Source organism: Accipiter gentilis, chromosome 32 (assembly GCF_929443795.1).
Source record: "Accipiter gentilis chromosome 32, bAccGen1.1, whole genome shotgun sequence".
NCBI classification, from domain to species: Eukaryota; Metazoa; Chordata; class Aves; order Accipitriformes; family Accipitridae; genus Astur; species Astur gentilis.
The window spans coordinates 3112882-3137930 of NC_064911.1; the positions used below are offsets into that span (position 1 = coordinate 3112882).

Consider the following 25049-nt stretch of genomic DNA (forward strand, 5'->3'; position numbering starts at 1 on the left):
CATAGCAAAGAACCTGAAGAGTGTTCCTTATGATATCAGAAAAAATAACTCATTGTTGGAAACTTCTGTATTTAGTATATTTTTGTAGTAAGAGTTAATTGTATGAATTTTTACTTTAGTTGTGTGGGTCCTGGTTTCTAAACAATTGTGCTCAGTAGAACTGCAGTCTTTTCTTCAAAAGGGAAAAAAAAAGTTCCACTCCCAGATTATTGGAAAAAAGAACCCTGTCTCTTGTTTATTTATTTATTTAGAAAGCACATACAGCAATGCATGGGGAGGGGAAGAGAGGTGCAAAACGGGTGAGCATACAAATCCATCTCAAAAGAAATAGTGAGTCACTTCCCAGATGATTAGTAGTACATCAGTCTATGTGAGCATTTAAACTGTTGTACCTCTAGATTAAAAAAAGAAATCACATAGAATTTCTGAAGAACAAGGTAAATGTCTATATTTCAGAAATCCCACCACAATCAACTTGTAGGCAGCAACGTTTTGTTTTGTTTTTTGCTCCTGATAGTTCCTCAAAGGGGTCTCTCTTGCTCATGCTATGGTTTCTTTCCTCAGTGTCCGCCTCTGGTGACAAGTAAGGATACTTGTGAATGAAGATTTCCCCTTAGTTCTCGACCTTTTCTTTAACTTCTTCTGATGCTTGAGTGAAATTCCAAGCTCCTCCATTATCGCATTGAAAGAAAGACACTGGTGGAAGATGGAAATGGCATTAAATACTTCTCATCAAAGGCAGAGTTCGAGCATACCCTTTGCATAAATGGTGGCTTTTAGAAGCAAGGATCTGAGCCCTTACTGGCGGGCTCAGAAAGCTTCTCTGCTGAGTTCTGCCAGTTTTGAATAGCCTTTAAGGTATAATAGGTGAGTCTGTATAAGCCATGTGTTTTGCCTAACTTGGTTTCCTCCGAATTTAATTTAACTTTAGCTTAACAAAAGCTGATTATGAAAGTTTCCGACATTCTACACAGACACATTTGTGATGTTTTTGTGGCTTCATGTCATAAAACTTACCCTTTTTCAGTAGATAAACTTCCTCCTGATCTTAAAAGAAAAAAGGTAATCTTTTTTAAATCACAAGTACCTTAGCCACAAAAAATGGGCATACTAGAGAAAACAAAGAACGCCATTTCTGAAGATTTCTTTGTGGTTTAGTTATTTTCTCCTTACAAAATTAACAGACATTTCTAAATTATAGCACAATCTTCAATCCTCTTCTTCCTTTGGAAAGAATCTTTTTCAAATATTGTGTATTGAAGGAGAAAAATACCACAAGTATAAGGTAGCTGAATAGTTTATAAAGAAAGCAGAAATCTTTTGTTCTTCCCACCATCACAACATTAACAAAGACATTTCAGGTAAGTGGAAATATCCTTTAAAATCTACAGCTGGAATAATTACATGTAACGCTAAAAAAAACCGAACCCACAGAAGAGGCTTTACGTGGAAGTATCTAGCAATACAGAAAAAAGTTCTATGAAAATATATATAAATACATTATTTATATATAAAATGAAGTGATGGTAGCAGTGTGAAACAAATCTTTAACTACCTTACCTTCATCAAGTTGATTAAATCCTTCCTACCAAACCCTTTCTAGAACAGCAGAACTGACCAGCTTTAAAACAACTGGTTAAAACTACAGTTCTTGTAAAATGACAGCAATAGCACACAGATATGGTTCTCTATATCAAATACAATTTCCCTTCTAGAGTGATACCAATGCAAGGTAAGCAATGTCCAGTTCTTAACCAGTAATAATCCAATAGGGATCTAAGTTATACAGTGCTAAAAAAAAGAAAAAAACAGATGTATTATTTGAAAAGGAGAAAGCCCAAGCTTTCCTAGTAGCCAGCTATTCTAGAGGAATATTTTCAAATGCAAAAGAGAGTATGATGGTAACCTGGATCAAGACTAAATAATTTGTTTACAGTAGCAAAGGAATCCCAGAGAAGTGAGTCCCCCACACCGTGCTTCTTCCTCTCCAGTATAAACCCTCCCTATATCGTGCATAACCCTGGTTCTTTAAATGAGCTCAAGGCATCAGTGCATCAGTGTGTGTGTGTATTTTAAATGTGTATGATCTTGCATATGTCATCACGTCCATTTGTGGGATGGGCTGCACACAGGCTAAGATCTCATAGTATGTTAAATCTATAGTTTAATATGCTCTTTCTTTGAGATACTTGATTTTTTTTCATCTAAAATTCTTAACTATATATAAATTAAGCTACTATTAATTCATGCCAGCCCCCAAATGTAGTAGACATGGGCCAGGGCAGTGTACTGCTCTGTTTTTCAAATTACTCTCTGGTAACAGCCAGGAATTTACTGGTGCAATTATCATTTAAATATCCTCTTTGCCAATGTAATACAGGAATCCTAGAACTACAGGAGTTAGAGTTAAAGGTGTCCACTGCAGCCCCATGCCCTCTGGAAGCAGTGGGTGACAGGTATCATCCTAACACAGACACTATTTCTATATCGCTTCAGGGTTTTATAAAGAGCAGCACCACTTATTTCCAAAATAATAAAACTGTATGCTCTAAGTGGCTGACTTAGCACAGATAATTTCTCTCTACTATCTTAGTTTTAATTGAGCTTTCAAAATCTAGATTACAGAGAGATTCCAGAACTCCATGGCAAATAAGGAAAGGATCATATTATCAATTTGTAGGATTGATCAGGTTTATTTTTATTTTTATTTCCCTGTTGTTCTTACTAACCTATATGTTATGTGTGTATTCAATAATAGCCATCAGTCTCTGCAATGTGCATACAGGGATGATTTCTGCAGATGAAACAGTACATTCTACTGCCTTGTTAATACTGCCGTGTATTTTAATTTTCCAAAGTGATTCAGACTATGCAATTATCATAATGCCTTTCAATTTCATATCAACAAAATAGTCCCATGAAGATCATTTCACATCTGCAGATAGATATTGAAAACATATTGCTGACATTAAGTATGTGAGGATTTTAATAACTGACTACATGATTTGTGAAGTGCCCACTGGTTCCACTTCCAACTCTGTTTTGAATTTTAAAATCAATATTATCAGAAAGACTTCAAGCTATTCTTCAGAATGGCTCTTATGATTAGGTCTTGTCTAAGAATTAAACTTTTGCCTAATTGTTCATCAATAGCGGTTGCATCTAAAATGGAATATAAAAGCACTACTGTTCTTGTCGATGATCTCTGTAAACTGATCACGTTTATCCACCCACAAAGTATGGAAGTAGGACATTTAAAATATGAAAGGGCTCTGCCTTATCGAGACTCTCTTATCCCATCCTGGCAGTGCAAGGCCCTAATGGGTTGATTACCCACGATAGAGGTCGGAGCACACATGCTCAACACGCATGGGAATGGGCTTGGCCATCCTACAGAGAGGGTGGGTTGGGAGAGAGACAGGAGGAGGGTTTACAGTGATAGCTTCCAGGGTCTTACACTGTGAAGCTCCAGCTCCTGGCTTTGTGAAAGCACAAAAGCAGTTTTACTTTTATGTTTACTTTGCACTTAGTTTTGAGGGACTTAAAAACCATTGGTATGAGTTTTGTCAACATGAAGCAATGAATTAAATGTAGATTCATAGACCCTGGACTAAAATTTCAAAGATATTCCAATGGTTATGGACATAACTACGCCTCTCATTGATTTTGTGCATATTCCTGTGTCTGAGATCCTACCACCTTTGAGAAAACCAGTGGGAGGTGGCAAAAAGCATTAAAACAGGGGAGACACAGGTCTTTCTCTGTCCCTTTGCCTTCACACAGAGCTTCAGATGGTCTAAAAGAGCAACCTGAGATGATACTTTGAACTTTCAGGGGTTTGGTTAATCATTCAGAAGGACAGTTACATGTGAACTTTCTTTTAAGCCCCAGGAAGCATAGCTCAAAATCCTATTTATCTCCAAGCTTGTGTGTGCGATTAGGAAACTGAACAGATGTCTGAAAACTGGAATTGCCCTGAACTTTTCAAGCAGTAGAAAACTGTGGTGCAGAATGAGTACAAACTCAGCCAGAATGCTGTAGGATTTACAGGAAAATCACGGACAAGGAACACATTCAGTGGGGACTCCCAAGACAGCCCTCTGAACAGCACCATGTCTGTAGCATAATTACAGTAGCCTTTAAAAAGAGGATGGTGACATTAAAATTCCATTTAAAAGGGTAATATACTGTTCTTTTAGTCTCATATTCAGATAGCCAGACTGAAAGGGTTTCTTTAAAAACCTATTTTTTTACATGCTGTTAAGTCCACTTTTGAGGTCTTGCCCAGAATGAGAGCAGAGCAGGCACAGAGCAATACATTTAACATCAGAGTAATGAGTTTAACATTTTGCTTTCAGTCAGTTCAACTTTCTCATTCTAGCAGTGTCAAAATGCTGCAGGACATGGTATGTGAGGCTAAAAGGAAATGTCATCCTTTAAAAACAGGATAGATTTTGCTCTCCTTGTGATGTGAGACTTTCTCTTTGCCCTTTAGTCATTTCAGCAGGCTATAAAACTTGGTCATGAAGCTCCCAAATCCTGCCTTACACTCCCATACAGAAGACTGTGTTAAGCTTTAGGATAATTATAGATTCAGAATTTAGAAAATAACATAAAATAAAGTAGAAACAAGACTGAAAAAAAAAAAGAATCTGTAGTCAGGATTTATTGATCTGCTGCTTATGCTGCTGGGCTACTGCTGGGGACAAGACTTTTCAATTGGATTTATTAATATGTTGCAAAACCAAGCAAATACCAAAAAAAAAAAAAAAAAGACAACCCAAACCTAGTGCACTGTGTTGGAGAACTGGGAACTATGAAAATCAAAGGAAGTTGGCCAGATTTTGTTCTGGAACAACACCTGACCAGCTCAGGCACAGAGAAGGATGTGCAGAAGTCAGGATTTTTCTTCTGCCATGCCCTCCTCACTGTGAAGGACCCATAGCTGGGACACTGACATATGTCTTCTGTTGAAAGAAAAGTGATTTGTTTGTGCCTAGTGCACCAAAGGAAAAATATCCAAAATAGTTTCTCCTAGTGAGCAAACTGCTGTTGCGGCACATTAAGAATCTGTTTGAGCATTCTGTCACTGATGGCTAATTGCATAAGTAGATCACTAAATTAAGTCTTTTAAACTGTCAGAGTCTATTGAACAGTGATTGCCAAAACAGTATGATGGTAACCTGTGGATTATTTTATCTCTTCCTCAGTTATATAAACTGTTTCTCGGTTTCTTCTTTACAAGAAAAAAAAATCAGTAAAGCTACTTGATGGTCTCCCAAACCATCTAAACACAAATGGGACTGCTAGGTGAAGGCATAGATGGCCACAGTTGTGTTTGGAGGTGTGGTTATGGCCTGAAAATGGAGGGGCTCAAGCTGATGTTCATTGATGAGGGGGGATTTGCAGACCTGACAACTTCACAGAAAATTCTGTTTTGCAAGAACCTCACTGAGGAGATTTCTTCCTTCTCCCCCTTCTCCTCCTCCTTTGTTTCCAAAGAACTAAAGCTGTGAAGCTTCAAGGCGTTGATCCAAGAGAGGTGACACAAGCACACAATACCATGGCAGTACTTTGAGGAAATATCAATTTAGTTACAGAGAGCATTATTGCTGTGCTTGGTCTAGTTCTGCAGTGCAGGCGTGGTCTTAATCCATCCTCCTTCTGGCTTTCTGAAATGGTGATCGTATTGCCTTTGTTCCTCTCATTCTTCTCTTGTCCTTTCTCCCTCCTTTCCCCTGCATCTTTGCCTAATTGGTTTGCAGACTGTTTGATGAGGGCAGGAACTGCCACTAAATAAAAGTAGGCACACTGGCCGCAGCCAAATAAACCTGGCAATGGCTTGGGACTAGCTTATTCACAGTGCCTTTGCTCTCAATGGTAGGTGGCTTCTTTGTGTCAAATCATATGCCATTTTTTGCAAAGACTTATTAATTTGAATATTTAGGGAGTTCTGATTAAAATGCAGCAACAGCAAAACAAAAATTAGTATAAAATAACATAAAGGTATGCTTATAGCCATTTTTCTCCCCACATAGCTCTGGCTATGCTTTACTGGTACCACAGAACCAGTCCTGATGGAGTCTGTTGCGGCTCATCCATCACAGGCAGAGTTGTTGGCTCTGTGCTGATTGCACAGCAAGGTCCCTGCGCTGACACACACCTGAGAAAGGATCCAGTTTGATTATTGGGTCCTGGATGCAGTTGCAAGGCTGCAAGTTAGGAAGATGCAATGGTGACCATCTGTATTTGTGAACAGATTATTTTTTTGTGGCCAAATTTCAAAGTACAGTGGTCATAGAAGCTTAGAGTGATGATAAATGGAAAATCTTTGAATGCTTTAACACCTTTTCTTGAAGCTTGTGTGTCTATGCAGGAGTCCTTCCAGGTGCCATGCACTTCATGGGAGATGCTGTGGGCTGTGCCTTCCTCAAATCTCACTGTTAACCTGAAGGCACCTGCTTTTTCCTGAAGCCATGGCAAACCTTGCAAAAACTGCCTTTAGAAGCATGGATTTGTTAGTGCTAGGGCGGCATGCCAGCTCTTCACCGCCTCAGCTGCTGGCGCAGCTGCTAAGGAGCAAGTAAGGCTTTTTAATAACTTTTTGTAGCTAGGTATGAATCTTTGTTACAGAAAGGAGAAGCTGCTTTGTAATTCCCACAGGCAAGCCAAAATCTGTGAGGTTGTCTGTGGGGACAGCTAGACACAGAGAACCGATGACTGTTACTAACAATGTGACTGTTTCCTTGACAGATATGAAAATGTTTACCTAAAAAGTGACAGAAAATTTCTGGATTCTGCATTCCTCTGAAAAGTGATTAGAAAACTGGTTGAAGCTGCAACCCAGAGGACTTCTTGCGTAGAGCAATGATGGAGATAAACACATAAGGAATTTTCCTTCTCCTCTGAGTGTTGAGAGAAGCTGAATTTAATTAGATTTAAGTCTCTTCTACTGGGAAACTGCGAACAAAAGTGCTTTCTTAAATCAGGGATACAGAAGATCTAATTCAGGTCTTTGCTGGTAAGATGGCTCATTTTATGAAGAACCAAAGCTTTCAAGGCCTTATTCAAACAAGTTAAAATGCCATTTTGAGCAAGACAATTTCTTGCAGCACCTGGAGCAGAGCACAAACACTCACGTACACGGATAAGCACTGGCAGAGAAGAATTGGTATAGCCTAGCTACGAGCAGTTCATCTTCGTTGCAAAAAATAGTTAAGCTTACTGCCAGCATAAATAATGCTGATCAAAAATTGTAACGTGAATAGAAGGAAAACACAGGTCACTGTATAGTCTGGCTTTTCTCAGGAGCCGGGTATGAGAGAAACAATTCAAGAGCAGAGCAGAGTTTCGCTGCAGCACTTCAGCGACTGAGTGTGAAGGCATCCACTCGAACAAGTTTTCTAATTGCAGTAGAGTCCAGAAATGGCCCCTCAATAAAACAGATCATTAACTTGTTTGATGAGGAGGAACTGCAGCGGGCAAGAAAACATAAATTAGGTGTGAGGGGTGGGAAACGAATTCGAGAAACTGGTGGTAAGCTGGGATATAATGAAATACAGGTAAAAGGTAATCAGGTTTTGAAAACATGGTGGTTTGCTGTGGTTCATGACATCCTACGAGCTGGCATTTCTATACATTTCGTGTATCTCAGATTGTCATCATATGGTTTTTGGTGGCAACAACAGATCCAGTCCATTGTCTCCTGCCCTGTCAGTCTGCAGACTAGCTGAGGATTAGAGGAAATCAAACTGTTATCCTTCCAGGGTACAAGAAACATCCAGTGCCAGCCTCCTACACAGAAGTTTCCTTGTGCATTTCAATATGCAAAGCAATGCCAAGGCTTCACTGTTTGATATAAATTGATATCCTGATTTTGCCATAAAGGAGTTTTCTACGTTACAAAGCCTTACAATAGTGAACATCATGAATTGCTCAAGCCAAGTCAATGGATTTATTCTGTGAAAGGTATATACTGGGAGTGCCTGAGGGTGCTTTTGTCGAATATGTTCTTAAATGTTAATGGTTACATGGCATAAAATTTAACAGATAGATATGATTTTGTGCTATGATAGTTACTTGGAGGCTTTGGCTAATGAATTTTAAATGGTTGAATTAAAATTCATTAAATATTGACACTGGGAATAAGATATGCCAGCTAAAAAATCTCTGGCTGCTTATAACAGGGGTTCAGAAAGTTAATGGAGCCCTGCAGGTTATTTTCTGAGATTTATAAAGAATGGCCTGGCCCACTTGCAGAATGCTTCAGAAGAGACCAAGCAAAATATTTCTCCATGCTTTTAGTAATGAGACTGCCATTGGTTTACTCAGGTTTGGTAGGAGATGAAAAGGAGGTAAATAATTTTTCTTACCTGAAAAAGGTGAATTACCCCATGTAATCACAAGATGACAACTGTACATAGAGACTGATAATTCTTAAAATCTATTAGTCTATTGCACTCACTCTTCACTGTGGGTGTAATTATTTTCTGTGATATGCATTTAAACTGCCCAAATTTCCAGGACTTCAACAATTTGTGTTACATAAACCTATCTCCTGCTGAAGCAAGAGGCACTTTGAAGTCATTAACTATGTGTTGGTGAGTACAACTTTTGCCATTATGTGCACTGTTTAAGTTTAATGCTTTCCATCAGACACACCTTTTTTCTTTCCTGACTATACAGTGTGAATCGAGGGCTGTGTTCGAATCCCTCGCTCCTCTCGGATTAGCTTGCCACAGTCTAACTCCGTAGATAAGGTGGTGCCAGAGGTGGAGTTGGACGGATGGGTTTGCTTACACTGTAGTCCATAAAAGAAACAAAAGGCCTTGCATGCAAGAAAAGAAAAATGGATTAAATAAATAAATGAAAGAAGTAAAATTAAAATCAAACATGAGAATGAGATTCAAAAGCTATTCAAATCAAAGGAGATTCCATTTAAGGAAAACAGAAAAGTCATAGATTGTATTCAGCTCATGCTTTGGATTAGCTTAGTGATAATATACATGGTATAGCATTTTCCATCTAAGCTTCTTATTTCACCAGAATAAAAATAAAACAAGCTGAGAGAAATCAAAAAGTAACACTGGAATCGCTGGTGTTCTACTGTCTGTAAAATTACTTCTGGAGAAGTATGATGTTGCCACATTAACTCACTTTAAAGATTTTAATTATTAAGAGACTGCCTGTAATAAGCAACACATTGCTGTGAAGCAGTAGCACAGTTTCAGAAATGTTATATGTATATATGTATCCCTAAATACTCTGTTATTCACCCAACATATTGCTAAGTAAATTAACACTCCCTCATGATGTAAAGTTTTAGGTCTACTTTAATTATCACTCCAGGAATGCATTGCCTTTCCCAGACTCCTGAAGAGTTTCCAGGATATTCTGCACCATATTAGCATTTATACTAAACATTTTAATTAGCTGCAACTGTTCTCCAAAACATATTTGAATGAAAGATCTCCTGAGACATGAATGAAACAAAGACATGGATGCATTCATTATACATTTTGTGCTAAAACTGTTCTACAGGGTTAAAATACTAATCAGAAAGCTGCAATATGTGCAAAATACTTTCATCTTTTACGTCTGATTTATTCCAAGAGAGGGATACTTTGATTAATATCTCCTGCAATATTGCTCTACTGGAACTGCGTCTGTTGTTTGTAGACAGTGCCATTGCCTTTAATAGGGCTTGCTCAGGCACACATGGAGACGTCTGCACGGTCAGGAGCTGCCCTCTCCTGCAGGATACTGTGAGGACCAAGTCCACTGACATTAGGTTGTCATGGACCCAAAATAATACCAAGTGCCATCTGGAAAATGAAGATGCATGGTAGGATTCAGCTCACTTCTTTTCAGCTGTCTGTACAGCAGGTGTGTAGCCTTAGCTTATGGCGATCCCTTACCGGCAGCAAGGAGATACAGGTGATTTATCCTATCCAAAACCAGATGTTGTCCTCGTGATGCCCTCAGCCCTGGCTGCTTGTTTTTACTCAGGTGTCAATCCCTCTCACGTCCCAGCACCACTGCTGCACGCAGTGTAAACTGCATCTCTGAGACCAAGTGCAAAAATGCTCTTCTCCTCCCACTCATCCCTGCTGCCTTTGTTAAGGTTATTTTTCTCAGTAGTAATTTCTGGCATTTACGTCATCAGCCTTGCAGAACTACACCATGGATGAAGAGGATGAATTGCCTTTCCCATATAAAAGTGCAAAGCGAGCTTAAACAACTCACTTCAAAGTAGATGCCTCATGTCTAGAAGCCTGAAGTGAGGTGATAGGAACCCTCCTCTTGGTGATTGCATCAGGGGCCACTGATCCTGCAGTGCAATGTGACCCTCGTCCCTACGCTAAGTCCTGCTGAAGTGAAGAGGATCAGGGCAGCTATAGCAGTTGAGGCAAACAGGGCCACATCAGGGTCTAGGACATGGCCAGCACCAGGGAAGGCAGCCAGAGTAAGAGGGTTGGCAGACAAATTCAAGAACAGACTCCAAGTTGCTGCTTATGCCTTGTTTCTTTTACAGCGGCTGATGGTTCAGTAAACAGGTGTTTACACTCTATTTTCATGATTGATTCTATCTCACAAACTGCTGTAATACTCAAGGCATGATTTACACACAGCATTTCCTTTGTTTTCCCTCTGCCCTTTTATATTGCTTATTATGCTTCAGTGGAGCTATTACCAGAATTTCTTTGGCTCCATAATCTTACTTTACTGTGGCATCCATCACCTTTCAGTAGGTGTCCCTGCTTTGAAGCGCATGCTTCAGCACAGTGTGTAAGTGCCTGGCTGTGAAAAAAATGCTTTCTAGAGCAAGAGAAAAATTACACTTGCAGATTTGGAAGTACATTCTTGTTGTTACTCAAAGGGCTGATGCTAATGCCATATAAAAAAAAAAAAAATCCAGTTGTGTTTTATTCCTTTCCAACATAATTTATACCTGAAGTCTTAAAGATCAAGCAGAAACTGTGTGAGAAATTAGTTGCTCTTGTTCTGCACTGCCATACTAAGCAGCACTAATTGGACTGTGGATGAGGTGCTTCTCTGTTCTTTTTAATAAATTATTTGTCTTTAGTGCCAGAGTCGCATGGTGAAAGTTCAGCAATACAAAATCTGCATGCCAGCGAAGAGACATGTAATGCAGTCACCTCCACATCCACAACCCTCAGCCTCCCCGAAACATAAGCAAGCTGGAAATGGATGACTCACCTGCTCAATATCGCTGTTTTTCCTTGATTTATATATAAATTCACCAATGGCTACAAACACTGAAAGAACAAGCCCTGCAGCGAGCACTATGAAGATGCCCCCGATATTCTCCACCCCGAGAGCACTGGCTTCTTTGCTGTCCTCCTCGGGGCAGCCATTGCCTCGCCACCACTTTTCCTTCATCATGTGCAGCTTTCCCTCCTCCTGGAGCTGGAGGATGGCGATGGTGATCTTGTCTCGGTAAGGAGACCCTGCAAGGTGAGAGCAAGGCCCATCAGTGCCAGTTGCAGCAAAGAGAAGGCAGGGAGGGAGCAAGCTGCTGCCACCTGAAGCAAAAGTGCTCCCTTCTCACATGATTCGTTATTCCATCTAGAAAGTCTTGGTTTCTCTTCAGCTGGAAGGGGGAGGAGGACTATCTATTGGTGTCTGCCCTGGGGACTGGAAAGCAGAAAGCTCCTTCGGTCCCATTACTTGTTTGAAAATTCATTATAATTTCTAGAGTCTCCTACCGAGGTTTATTTAAGCTTTGGCAGTGGGTTTTCTTCCTAAGTAATTCCTTCATATCATGTTCGAATATTGCTTTAAGCATCCTTTGAGACCTTCGGCTTTGCATCTCTTCTATTTACTTCAACATCTGTTTATTTTTCCTACTGCATGTAAAATGAGTAGCTGTCTAAGAAAAGCCCACAGTCAGTCAGATGCATCCTCTTCTCATTTATACCTGCATAAGCCCACAACTCCACTTCAGCTACCTCACAGCTTATAAGAACACAAGGCATCCAAGACTTTTTTTCCGTGACTTGCAACTATATTGGCACTGCAAACTGAAAATAGCAACTATTTTTTGCTTTTTATTTGCAGGCCAACAGCTTGCTAAATGATGTGTCTTCAGGCTCAGCAGCATTAATGGGCACGTACAGTATCTGGCAAACAGCGGGGTCACGTTGGGCAGTTCAATCTGTTTAGGTTTGCCTCTCACGCAGTCTGCTCTGGCTCTCCATCTTCCAAAATCTCTGCTGCCCGTAAGTCCCTTCAGCCAACTTGTGCTGTTGCCGAAGCAGAAGTCTGTAGCCCTAAAGGGGGACAAGGGAGAGGTATGCCCCTCGCCCCACTTTTGGAGCAGTGCCTAGTTAAAGAAAATTGCTATCAGTTATCTTTTCCCACGTTGCCAGAAGCTGAAGTTATCAACAATAATAGCAGAAACCCTGGTGTTAATTATAATAGATACGTGGAAGTTGGTTTTGGCATTGCGAGAGAGACTTTTCTTTATGGAGAAAAGACTTTATGATAGCAAGCAGGAGAGAGTTACAAGAAAGACTCTTTGGCTCTAAAGGCATATTATGTGCCCCCAAATCCTGCCATGTTGGACTTCCTACAATTGGAATCATTCAGTGTCTGGGCTGACATACAGTGTCACCAGTCCTTTGTCCATGTAGCTAACTACCATCCACCCTTTCCTCTCCTTTAGCACATTAATAAGACTATTTTCTTAAGCTGTCATTTCACCAAAAGTCACATTTTGCTGCAAATTAAAGCAGCCGCAATTCTCAATCCGATCAAGGTAAACAAACTTTTAAGGCAGAATGTGTGCCACAATTTCAGTGATAGTGTGGTACACATAGACATGGACACTTAAGAAAAATCTCACTAGGCACCACTTTTATGTCTTAATGCATCTAAATAGCCTTGGAAATTTGGCCTCACAGCGTCAGTTTTCTTTCTTATGTTGCCATGCAGGATATTATTAAAAATAATTGTACCATGAATACAAGTTCCTCCCTCTGCTTTCCATTTCCGTTGGCCCGCAGCATTGTCTGAGGAGAATCAGTGTGAAAAACATTGCAGTTCTTCGTTTGTTGTGCCAACACTCAGCTATTTTTCAGTGTATCTTACTGCCAGCACTAGGACATGCTGTGACCACAGATGCCAAGAGACATGTGTCAGATTGTACAAAGTCCATCTGGGAAGCCAGCAATCAGCAGCCACTGCTTGAGGTAGCCAGCTTTGAAAGGAAAGTACGCCTGCTCTAAGAATAGATGATTTCTATGCATGCTATTAATGAACCAAAAATAAGCACAACAGAAAACAAAACCAAAACACCTTCAAAACTGTCTTTACACGGAGAAGAGAATTATTGCCACTGAAAACAGCAGCACCTCTCAGAAGAAAGAGCAGAATTGCTTCTACCTTAGGAGAGGTTTGTCACCCTGATAGCTGGAGACTTTTAGGTTGTAGGACTCATCTATTTTCCCTTGTCTGGAAGAACGTAGCTGTTAGGTGAAGTGAAGCAGCCTGAGTCACAACGCAGGATTTGTGGGGATGTTCATTCTTTCTTGTGATGTTTATGTTGCCAGCAGGATTATCACAATTCATCTTGAGGGTAACAGGTACCTCTATATTTCTACGCGTGCTTTTAAAGTTTGTCAAGTGTGCGTGGAGTGTTGGATTGGTAATGTTTTATTGGTGAGCACTAAAACCGCACACAAATCCATCTCAACACCTCTTTGAATATTCAGCATAGCATTTATGGCCTCTGAGCTATTAACAACCTACCTTTCAGGCCAAGAAATGCATCTATCTACATTCTTAGCAGTTTCCCAAGTAACTGGTAATAGCATTAGTGTTAGAATTACTAGCATCAGCACTGGCAGGGATACTGGAATTAATACCTGTCCTGACACCTATAATAACGTTGCTTTCTTCAACTGGATTCCTCCCAGGGTGACATTTTGCACCCCGGTGCTTTTGCTACAGCAGTACTTCCAGAGTGCAGTCAGTTCACCACCGGCTGCTGCAGATTTCTCATTAGTAATGGTTTTTGCCAAGAATCTGCTGAAAACCCTCCTCTTTGTGACCCATCAGCTCCGTAATAAATGTAAATTGAGATGTTTGCTGATATGCCTAAATGTCCTTTAACCTAACTCAGCACAAAGAAGTAGGAAGACGGCCTATATCTGTAATCTTTTACTTGCAGAAGGTGCTCTGATAAATACAATAGTACATTTCCTGGATTCCTAGAAGAACTTTCAAAAATTCTTCTTCCTGTTTCTTTGGGAGCTGAATGGTGATGGTATTCAGGTAATTCACTGGAAATTTTGGAGCTTGAGGCATACTTTTGCTGCTGCAAAACCTAGCTGTGTGGTTGTGGCTTCTCCTGAAGGAATGAATGCAGACCAGTTAAGACCTGCTGAAACTTTGGTGTTGAAGGTCACAAACAAGTAATCTTTTTTTTTTTTTTTTTTTTTTTTTACAGCTTCTGCAATCAATAGTCTTGAATGCTATGAGAAAAACGACGAGCCTTTGGGGTCCATCTGAATAGTTGAAGGATCTCCACAGCTTATCTTATTTATGAAATCAATCTTTTAAAAATTTCAGATGCCTGATCACACTGAATTATTCCACAGTGCTTGGAGATATCTATTCCCCTGAATCTTGCTAGTTTTCCTTAAGAAAAAAATTAAGGAATATTTATCATACAAGAAACATCTTATAAATATATTTCACATCTGTATTTCCAATGGATGCACTCTCTGAAGATTACCATCTGTTTCAATTATTCCTTCATTGTTCTTGTTTCAAAGTGTGGCAGCTTTATAACTGAAATGAAACTCTTGCCATACATTTATCTTTATTCAGGATTTTAGCTTTTGTATCATTGTCCTCAGGGTAAGATGGTTGTTCTCACATAGCCAGTGGAAAAGTATACTTAAAATGTTATCTATATGACAATCTGTCTGAGGCACTCAGTAGCATAGATAATCACAGTTCAAAGTGCAGTGGAGTTTCTCCCTTATTTATATCTGGTATACCAAGAAACCAATGGACCAAATGCTTCACCTCTTATATCTGTGTAAACTGATATTGCCTTGAATAATTCCCCTGAAAACAATAAAATTGCATAGCTATTAACTGAACGTGGCATGGTAAATGCATATGTGAGCAGTATGGAGAAATATTTTATACAAGAAAAAGACCTGGCTGCCCAGTGCTGATAATTCAGAAAAGCAAAGCACAAAAAACTTACACACTTTCTAATCCCCTACAATCAGAAAATCTTGAAAAGGACACTGGATATGCTAAAAAAGGTCTAGTGGAAAGAGTTCACAGAGATTGGGAGTCTTAAGACTCTGCTTAGCTCAAAACACTGAAATCCCTGATGCAGAACTTTGCAATTGCTTCTCGCTGTTCTTATGTGTTGCTCTGAGGTCATAAAATAGATCAGAAATTCATCTCCTTTCATGCAGCTTTCTTTGGGATGCATACATTGGACATCACATTTATCCTGCCCACTTCCATTTTCCCAGAGACACTACTTGATTTCTCAAACTAAACTGAATTTCAGTAGAGCGACTTGCACCTCGAGTGGCACAGAGGATACCCAGTTTGCTATGAATGGGATGCTCCAGAAGGCAAGCAGGTCACTCGACCTCATTCTGCAAATGTACCCTGCACTGCTATATTCCCTCTTGCTTGCAGATACGGCTTGCAGATGATTAGGGCAAGAGTAGATGTTTTGCCTAAAAGGAGGCTCCCAGGGTCTGTTTGATGAGGAAGACTAGGACACAATTCAAATGGCCATCTAAACTTCTGAAGGGGACATTGCTGGGAGTGCTCCACACCACCTGTGCTGGAAAGTATCTTACCAATAGGGGTTCCCACGCCGTAGCCTTTTGAATCAATGAGCCCCCCGATCTGGGTGAGATTGCAGTTTCTCTGAGTCACATACTCTATGCTGGTCGACTCCATTAGCAGTGCGTAGTCCGTTGTGAGCACACGCTGGATTCCCTCGTCATTGTTCTTCACCAGCGCTGTTTGCTGCCTGCTGCTCATGAATGCCCACATCTTCTCATACGTTGATATTTTTGATTTCTAAGGAGGGAAAACGAGGGCACAGAATCACACCAGTACCCAAATTACACTTGTAAAATATTCCTCAGCCTTTTGTTGTGTCCAATGCCAATAGCACATCTTGAAAGAAAGAGAATTGGTAGCAGGGTTTTCCTTCCTGCAGCCTTTCTCTCTTACTGTGCTTTATGCTGAGGAATCTCTTTTTTTTTCACTTTGTTTGCAGTGCCAGGAACTTCATTACTGGCACAACTGTGAAGTGCTTTGAAGTTTTTTGGGCTAATGCTGTTACATGGATTACAGCACATAACCCAGCTAAATTAGTGCAGCTGGATACTCTTGCACTCAGTGGCAGTGCTTCTCCCTGTCAGGGCAAACACACTACTCCAAAAGCCTGATGATGAATAAAGTACTGGCTCTTTTGTATCGCTATCACTTGCCTAGAAGTCATGTACTTCAAGGATAAAGCTTGAGAAACAAACCCAAAGCGGCTTCTACGCAAATTTCTGCTTTCTGCTTTCCATTGCAATCAGACTTAAGGACTTCATCCTTCTCCTGCTGAAGTTAAGGGGGAGTTTGCCAGGAGGACTGTGTGCGTGTCCTGTGCCAATGCCCAGCTGCCCAGGGAAGAGGGATGCCAGAAGTCCCAGACACCTCTGTACAGTGTTGAACATCCCTCCCTCCCTGCTCCTTTCCCTGTGCTGTGGGAGCCTGTGAGGGACCCAGGCATCCTGCAGGGAAAGGCAGTGCAAGTGCCTTGTTCACACTTCTGCCTTTGTTGGAGGATATGAAAAGGAAAACTGAACCTGCTCACGGACATGCCTGCTACCCTCAAGATGTGCTACCTACAAACCAAAAAACCTTCAAGCACTTGTGCAGTACTAACATGATTAAACCTCTCTCTTCCTTGTATGCTCTTAAACAACACTGAGGACACAATGCTGCTTTTGGATTGAATATCAGGGTAGACCTACAGACAGCAGGACCCTTAGAAACTGTCAATGGAAACAATTTTGTCTCAAGATGGCAAAGCCAACCATTGCCAAACTGCTCTGTGCTGCAGCCTAGCACGAGCCAGGCACACACAAACCAGCTTTTTAGTGTAGGTATGAGTTGAAGGTCCTCCACACACTTAGGTTTCCCCAGTTCTGGGGCAGTATATCCTCACTTACTTCATGGGCCCTACCTTTGGTTTATAGCCATCATAGCTGATTTTAGGGTCACTATGTGGAGACCATATGTGCTTGTTAAACACCAGTGTCTGGGGGATTTCTGTGAGAAGTTGATTTTCTGGTTCTTAGAGTTTGCTTCACCTGTAAATTCAATACCTGTGAACATTACCTAAATTCCACCTAAGTTTGGTAAGACACAGGATATACCACTAAACTTTGAAGATGGTTAAGTGGCTCTTTGCTAGTAGAAGCTATTTTTACTGCTCAGTTGGGAATATTTTTTGAAACCGATGATAAGTTTAGTCAGTAGATTGAGTCTGATATTGAATTTACTGGAAGGATGTATTCCTTATTCAGATGAGTTTGAAAGAAAGATCTTAGCTTTTTGACTTGCCAACGCCCTTTTTTTCAGGATAGATGATATGCCAAATTCTGGGCTTTGAATTCTCATTGATTTCAGTGGAAACATGTCTGCACATCAGAAGGTAGGAGCAAGAAAGCAATGGAAGATTTATAGACATGTTGGAAACAGAGCAGGATGGCAGTCTGGAGAAATATGTGTGTGTCACAATTTGTAGATGTGAAACATCTTGCCTTCAGTTGGACTTTCCCCAAATTTGGACATGAACACAGATGGTGAATGCTGCCTGAGATCGTGCTGGCTCACCTGCCTAGAACCCCATGCCCTCACTGGAGCACTCCTTAACTGTCCAGACCCTGTTTTCTGGGGGTTTTCATCTGGTATGGCCAGATCCAGGATCTGCGTACAGGGAGGAGGCTGACTCTGGGGTTCCTTCAAAGTCAGAACTCCATTTTTTCCCCAAATAATTTCAATTGCTTTTGTTTTCATTCCTCCCACTACCTGGCTAGAAGGCACAGTCACTGCAGAAATTTTCTTGAAAATATTGGCTCTTTAGCAATAGTTTTTCTGGGGACACTATTACAACAGGGATACTAGTGGAAGGCATTCAAAATCAGTGGAAAAACACAACTGTTAGTATATGCATTATAAACAAGACTAAATAAAAAGTGATGCAAGTTTGAATAAATCCAAGTAGAGTTTTCAGAAAAGCAGTGCAAGTACCTTGCTTTTCTCATATGGTGCCCAAACTGCATGTCATCCAGCAGGTACATTGTGTAATATCATCTTTCAGGGGCTTCCTGCTGCTACTTTAAGCACAAAGTCCTAAACCAAAGTCTTCAGAGTTTGCTTCATGCCAGGATCTTTTTCTGCACTTGAAGTCTTCGGAAATCCTTTTGCCATGTATGTCTCTTATAGTACTGAAAATCAGACTCAGCTGGTCTTTGCATCTCGTGTCCTACATGTCAGGCACTCTCTTGTTCCTCTCTCCTTCATAGCAAGGAACACCCAAAGTGTCATGGTTTTGCTCTAAAAAAATGTTGGTCTGAAAGAGTCTGCTGTTTCTCTTGTTTTTTCTTGGTTTAAGTCCTGGGCGTAGCCCTTAGGTAAATCAAATCTTGCAAGACAGGAAGCACTTGAAATAATGACCCTTCCTTAGTGCAACCCAGCCCTGCCCTACACTCCTGCAGGACATTTTTACTGCTGCTGCACCTGGTCGTGCTGATTCCAACTTTCCCTCTCCCTGTCCCCATCACATCAGCACTCCCAGGTAGCAGGACTGTCTCTGCAGCACAGGCTGCCTATTGTGAAAAGCATCTATCACTCCAGCTCAGGTCCTGCTGCCCTCAAATCACAGGGGCATGGCTGTTGGGGGGTACCCCTGGGCATTGGGCTCCCAGAGTCCATCACGGCATGGGGCAGCCCAGGGGAAACTGTCCAGGCCAGGGCAGGGCTTCAGAGCTCCCCAAAAAGAGGCAGAGTTATTTCAAGTGTCTTCTCTAGAGCCGTTATGGCAAAGGTGCTTTTTCTTAAACTATACTGTAATACACGGGAAGCACAGGAACAGGAGTAACTGCTGCCCAGAAACCCTTACCCCTGCCTTCTCCTAATTCCCGGGTCTCTCACTGCGGGGGGTGTGTGTGTGTTTACTTAGCTCAAGAAGTATGTGCAGTATTTTACACTCCAAGGGAGGCAAAGTCATGCCCTCACAGAGCACCTAGTCTTCCTTTTGCATACATAAGTATCTATCGTATTTATTGTACAGAGACCTACTCTGTGATTTATTTTTAAGTTTTGGACAGCATAAAGAAATCCTAATCTTGTGAGGATTTTGAAGGGCTGCGTAATAAAAATAATAACACCTTTTATATACCACTGTGTCTCACTGGTTTACAAGTGTGATAAATTGTATTTTTCATGCAACTTTCACTATGTCACCTTCACTCTGCCAGAGAATCCATCTCTATTCTGTACAAAACCTACTGTCCTTCCACTTGTGTTTGTGTACACGTGTATTTCAAGCATAAGTAAGCTAGCATGTATAGCATATAAATACTTAATCAACTTGTCTGATTATTTTTTTTTTAAAGGCTTACATTCTTTTAAGCCCACAGATTTTAACCTCAGGGATTAATGGTGCAAAAAAGTCAGTGTAAAGATGGAAACAGCTCTGGAAATTTGTTCTGAACTTCTCATGTTGAAATGCAGAAGCTATTTCCTCTAAAGAACACGGAAGCAACAGGTTTTGAAGTTTTCTTTCCGATGCTGAAATTTGAATCGGAATAGCAATGGCAGTGACCATCTTTGGGCACTGAAGAGCTCTTAGACCAAGGGAGTTTCCCAAAGCCCTTCAGAAGGTGGCACAGCTGCTTCCTCCTGCCTTATATTCCTGATGAGAGTCCAGTACTTGCCTTATGCAGTTTCCAGGAATATCTCCAGATGGGTTTCCCAGCATATCTTAATGGAAATTTCAGCTCATCTTTTCAAGAAATGACTATAATGAGGCTTTGAAAAATACTGTAGTTTGTGCATCTCTTTCAGCACAGAAACATTTCTATTCAGCCTCAGGAGAGCCATTACAAGGGCAGTTCACCCTTGACAGCTCCAGCAGGGATAGCCTACCATCAGATCCATTACATGATTGAAACATCCTTGATGAGCATTATTCGTTTTGAGAGATGACCCAAATGCTTTAGCCAAGATCCTTTTTGTGTGTAAGCATTTTGCCTCATGTGGAAGCATAAGGGCTTGTGGTTAAAGCAGGGCAGGGGCCTCGGGCTGGAGCAGCAGGGGAGAAGGCTCGTGCATGGCACGAGTGTGATTTTGCCCCACATGCTGCTTCCCCACAGTGTCTCACCCTCTTCAAAGGCACTGTATATTTAACTGTCTATAAACACCATTCTTAGATGCTACAGTGAAAAGCATGACACGGGTTCATACAGTGCTTAACTTCCCTGCTGAGACTACCAACGAAGCTGCTAATTAATTCTAATCATCACAGGATTTTTGTGCGTATATCCTATATTTACAGCTTGTTGGCTTTTATGTTGACATTTTATGAGATATTAACCCATTTTGTATGTAATTAATACTAACAGTGGAAAAAAAAAAAAAAAAAAGAATGCCGTTATCTACAAACTAATTAGCCACAGAAAATGATCTTTTACTTACAGATGTGTTCATGTGTGTATGTGGCCCGTATATTATTAGTGTGTGTAATATTATCCATGGACCATTTTTAAAAAAGGGACAAACAAACTTGCATTTTGACTGCCTGCAGTATTATTGTGGTGCAAATGTGACCTTCAGAAGTGATCTTAGCCAAATAGCTGGAAGAAGCTGAGATTCCACCCCGAGGAGCAACCTGGAGGAGAATGTGCCCAGGTCCATGCCCTGGTTCCCTTCAGATCCTCACATCAAAGGCATGGGTTTGCCCCTCACAGCAGTACAGCATCAGATTGTTTCTCCATATGTCTTGAGGGAAAATCTCCCATCTTTTACACTAATATTGCTGAAGGAACCTCTATGGATTTGGGAAAATGATGTATTTACCTATTACGCTAATCCTTTCAAATGTTGTGATTCTGCCTCACCATTTATCACTGGAGGGCCATGAGTCAGTCTGACCATACAGAGCTGGCTGATGCCATCTTACCTTGAAGAAGGTCATTGTGGATCCGTCTCTAACAGCCCCATACTCTATCTTGGTTTGCTTTGCCAAATCGTCTGCTGAATCGATGGGGGATTCCATCCTCTCCACAGTCAGGAAGGCAGCCAGGTTGGCAGTATAAGATGAGATTATGATTAAGGTGAAAAACCACCATATTCCTCCAACTATTCTGGTAGAAAGAGCTTTGGGCATCAGCTCTGATCCTGTTACAACATCATCAAAACAATCATATTAAAATGATGCTGAAAGATGCCTTTCCTGATACTACAGACTGTTTTTTGGCACAGAATGCTTTTATGAGCCGTAGTATGAGAAAATGATTTAAACAGTAACCTCACAGATGCACAGCTAACATTTATAATGGTAACACACTGTGAAGGTGATGTATGCTGTGATACATGACAAATGGAATTATCCTTGGGTCTAAGCCCCATTACATCTCTGAGCTAATGTTCATTGTGATATTACACTCTTACATCCCCAGCAAGCTATACTAGTATTTTTGTCCATTTCCTGTATCCCTTTTTGCCAGTGTACTGTAATCAATTTTTTAACCAGAGATCTTTAGCAGAACGCTATTCTGCTTACAAGCTACCTGGCAGAAGTACCTTACAAGAGAAACCTGCCCTGTGCATCTTGTCGACAGACCTTAAGCAGAAACAGGGTGATCAATACGGTTCCAGTGAACTCATTGGCCTGTGTGAACCTGAGCTCAAAACTCAGAACATGTCTTATTACAAACATACGGTTTACATTTGAAAATTCTGAGGGTGAATGGACATATCCTTTGGACCTACAGGGCAATGCAAAGTTTTGGACAGTGTATTTAACATTCATAATCGCTGAAAAGGTTTTAGCAGATCTGCCTGCATGTCACACCAAAAAATAGCAAAAAGTGATCTGTCATTGTCATAAAACACCACAGAACAGCACGTGTGGGTATTAAGTGCACTGAAACAGCTTCTAAACAGCTCAGATAAACTGTATTTAAGTCACACAGGTACTCATATTTCTAAGACTTCTGATGCAAGTTTTGTGCTGTTTTTTCTAGAGGCGTCCCCACTGAACCTAGCTCATTATGTGGGATTCAATGATCTGGTTCAGCAAAGCACTTAGACAGCCACTGGAGTAGTTTTGACTTCAAAGTCAAGTCTTTGCATAATTATTTTGTTGATGAAGGATGGACTTAAGAAAGTACTAAGTGCCTGTGAATGGAGATCTCAGCATGTAAAGCTTTTGATGTGACAAACATATTTCTATTATTGGAAAAACATGTTGACATATCATCTCTCCCCAGCTCTTTAATGATTTCTGTAAGAAATTTAAACATCTTACAGAGGATATTTTCAGACTTTGCAAAAACTCTGAATGTGACTTTTGGGCCAAAGACTGAAAGGGCAAAAACTTTCCAAACAACCAGCAAACACATTTAACTTTTAGCTTTGTAAACATATAGACACGTCTCTTAAAGGTCAAATCTAAGCATAGCCTAAGGGTTTGAGTAGGTTGACAGGATTGCCAAACTGCGAGAGCAGATGCTCTGCCTGAGCAGCCCTGGTGCTGCGTGGATTTCAAATTAAGCCAGCAGTCTAAAAGCAAAAAATCTCACTTGAAATTTTCGAGTCCAAAAGTACTTGTGTCCTGGTTTCAGCTGGGATAGAGTTAATTTTCTTTCTAGTAGTTGGTATAGTGTTACATCTTGGATTCAGTAGGAGAAGAATGTTGATAACACACTGATGTTTTCAGTTGTTGCTCAGTAGTGTTTAGACTAAGTCAAGGATTTTTCAGCTTCTCATGCCCTGCCAGCGAGAAGGCTGGAGGGGCACAAGAAGCTGGGAGGGGACACAGCCAGGACAGCTGACCCAAACTGGCCAACGAGGTATTCCATACTGTGTGACATCGTGCCCAGTATATAAACTGGGGGGAGGGGGGCTGGGGGGATCGCTGCTCAGGAACTAACTGGGCATCGTTCGACCAGTGGAGAGCAATTGCATTGTGCATCACTTGTTTTGCATATTCCAATCCTTTTATTATTATTGTCATTTTATTATTGTTATTATTATCATTATTAGTTTCTTCCTTTCTGTTCTGTTAAACTGATCTTATCTCAAACCATGAGTTTTTACCTTTTTCCTTCCAAATCTCTCCCCCATCCCACTGGGTGGGGGGAGTGAGTGAGCAGCTGTGTGGTGCTTAGTTGCTGGCTGGCGTAAAACCATGACAACTTGTTTCGAGAGCTGTAGCTCTTTCTGGGTTTATGTTTGTGGTCTGTTATACTTTCTTGCTTTTCAGATTAGATTTTTTTTTAATGCAATAAAATCAATAAAATCTTTTTTCTTTTTTGTATTGTTGCCCTCAGGAAAAGTGTGTGTATATTTCTAAGCTGGGGTTGACCTGCAAAAGCTGGCTTCTAGGAGTGCTGATTCAGGTCATCCTGAAGGTATTATTTTTTTTAAGCTTAGACAGCTTAGACAAATATAATTTCTACACTTGGACTCTGATGCAATACCTAGCTCTGACATATACATCCCAGTAATCCATAATAGCCAGATACCTTGTAGATATCTTAACAAGCAACCATGAAATCTGTCAGCACAGCCTTATGGCAGCACGAGGGAGTAGGCGTAGAAGCTCTGTGTGCTGAATTTGTGGGGTGAGATGCCAAGTCTCCTGCGATTTCCCCTAGCAAGAAGTTGTTTGTGAAAAAGCAGCAGAATACATTCAGTTCAATTAAGCTCAAAATGCCACAATCTATTAATTATGCAGTGAGCTACTGTTTTGCTTTTGTGAGGTGCTGAGCACGCTCTGCTCCCAGCTGAACCAAGAGGGCCCAGCATCTCTTTTGATCACTCCCACAATTATTTCAATGTTCACCTTTTCAAGGGCCTTGATTCCAGCAAAAAACATTCATATATGCTCCATGCTCACTAGCTTCGCCCTGCGTGTTCTCCTTAACCAGATACTCCTGGTCTGACCCATTGCCCAGCTGAACCGGGGCTCTGACATATAGCTTTCCTTTCTGAGAGTGATAGTTTCTTGGAATGAATTGGATGAAATGTGCCCTGTTTGGATGCTTTCAGAGTATGCATAACACATCTGAGACTTTCAGGGGAAAAACAGGGGAAATAACATCTAAATAAAAATGTTGCTAGCAGGACTCGGGGTCAGAGACAATACTTGCTGAAGTCTCTCTAGTGCCTTTTTATGGCAGACATGACAGCCAATCCTGATCCAGACTTTGCTCACGCTCTGTAGAAAAGAGAAAGTCTGATCATCACATTTTAAAATTTAATAACAAGTGTCTTCCAATCAAGCATAACAAGCAGCTGCTGCCAACAAGAAAGAGCGTAACACTAGTTGCAGGGTTTCACAACCATTCACATCATGTTTAAACTCTTCACATTAACAATGATGCACTTACAATCACACGCACCACAAGTTTGTACATGGAAACATTTGTGTTGCCTTACAAATGTTCTTTCTTTCTTTCTTTTCTTTCTTTCTTTCTTTGTTTTGTTTTGTTTTGTTTTGTTTTTAACCTTCTTGAAAGACAAGCAGAGTCTGGTTGGGGCTGACTGTCATGTACCCAAGGTAGTGGTAACGAGCAGACACTGCATCCCACAGTTTGCTGTGGATGATGGTAAACTCCAAAAAAGGCAGTACATAGAAACACAAAATCCTGGGGCACTTCACACACAGGGCAATCACAGTTATATACACACACCTGCCTGATACCGTAAAACCTCAGCCTGTGTTTTACTGATAAATTGGAAGGAAAACA

The 25049-nt window shown here is 40.8% G+C and overlaps 1 protein-coding gene across 5 annotated transcripts in view; it reads right to left on the reverse strand.

Moving 5' to 3' along the window:
- Positions 1-206: 206 nt before the first annotated feature.
- GRIK1 (glutamate ionotropic receptor kainate type subunit 1) overlaps positions 207-25049 on the reverse strand; it is a 172777-nt gene continuing 147934 nt past the window's right edge. For 2 of the 5 annotated variants that reach the window (XM_049835118.1, XM_049835115.1), the window contains 5 exons: positions 21254-21471; positions 15864-16089; positions 11221-11471; positions 8662-8827; positions 585-696 (listed from right to left, as the gene is read on the reverse strand). In XM_049835118.1, the coding sequence (XP_049691075.1) occupies positions 8678-8827; positions 11221-11471; positions 15864-16089; positions 21254-21471 (845 nt within the window). In that variant the 3' untranslated portion in view covers positions 585-696; positions 8662-8677. Of the gene's footprint in view, positions 697-8661; positions 8828-11220; positions 11472-15863; positions 16090-21253; positions 21472-25049 lie in introns of those variants that run through there. The other 3 variants (XM_049835116.1, XM_049835114.1, XM_049835119.1) reach the window with 2 other exon arrangements.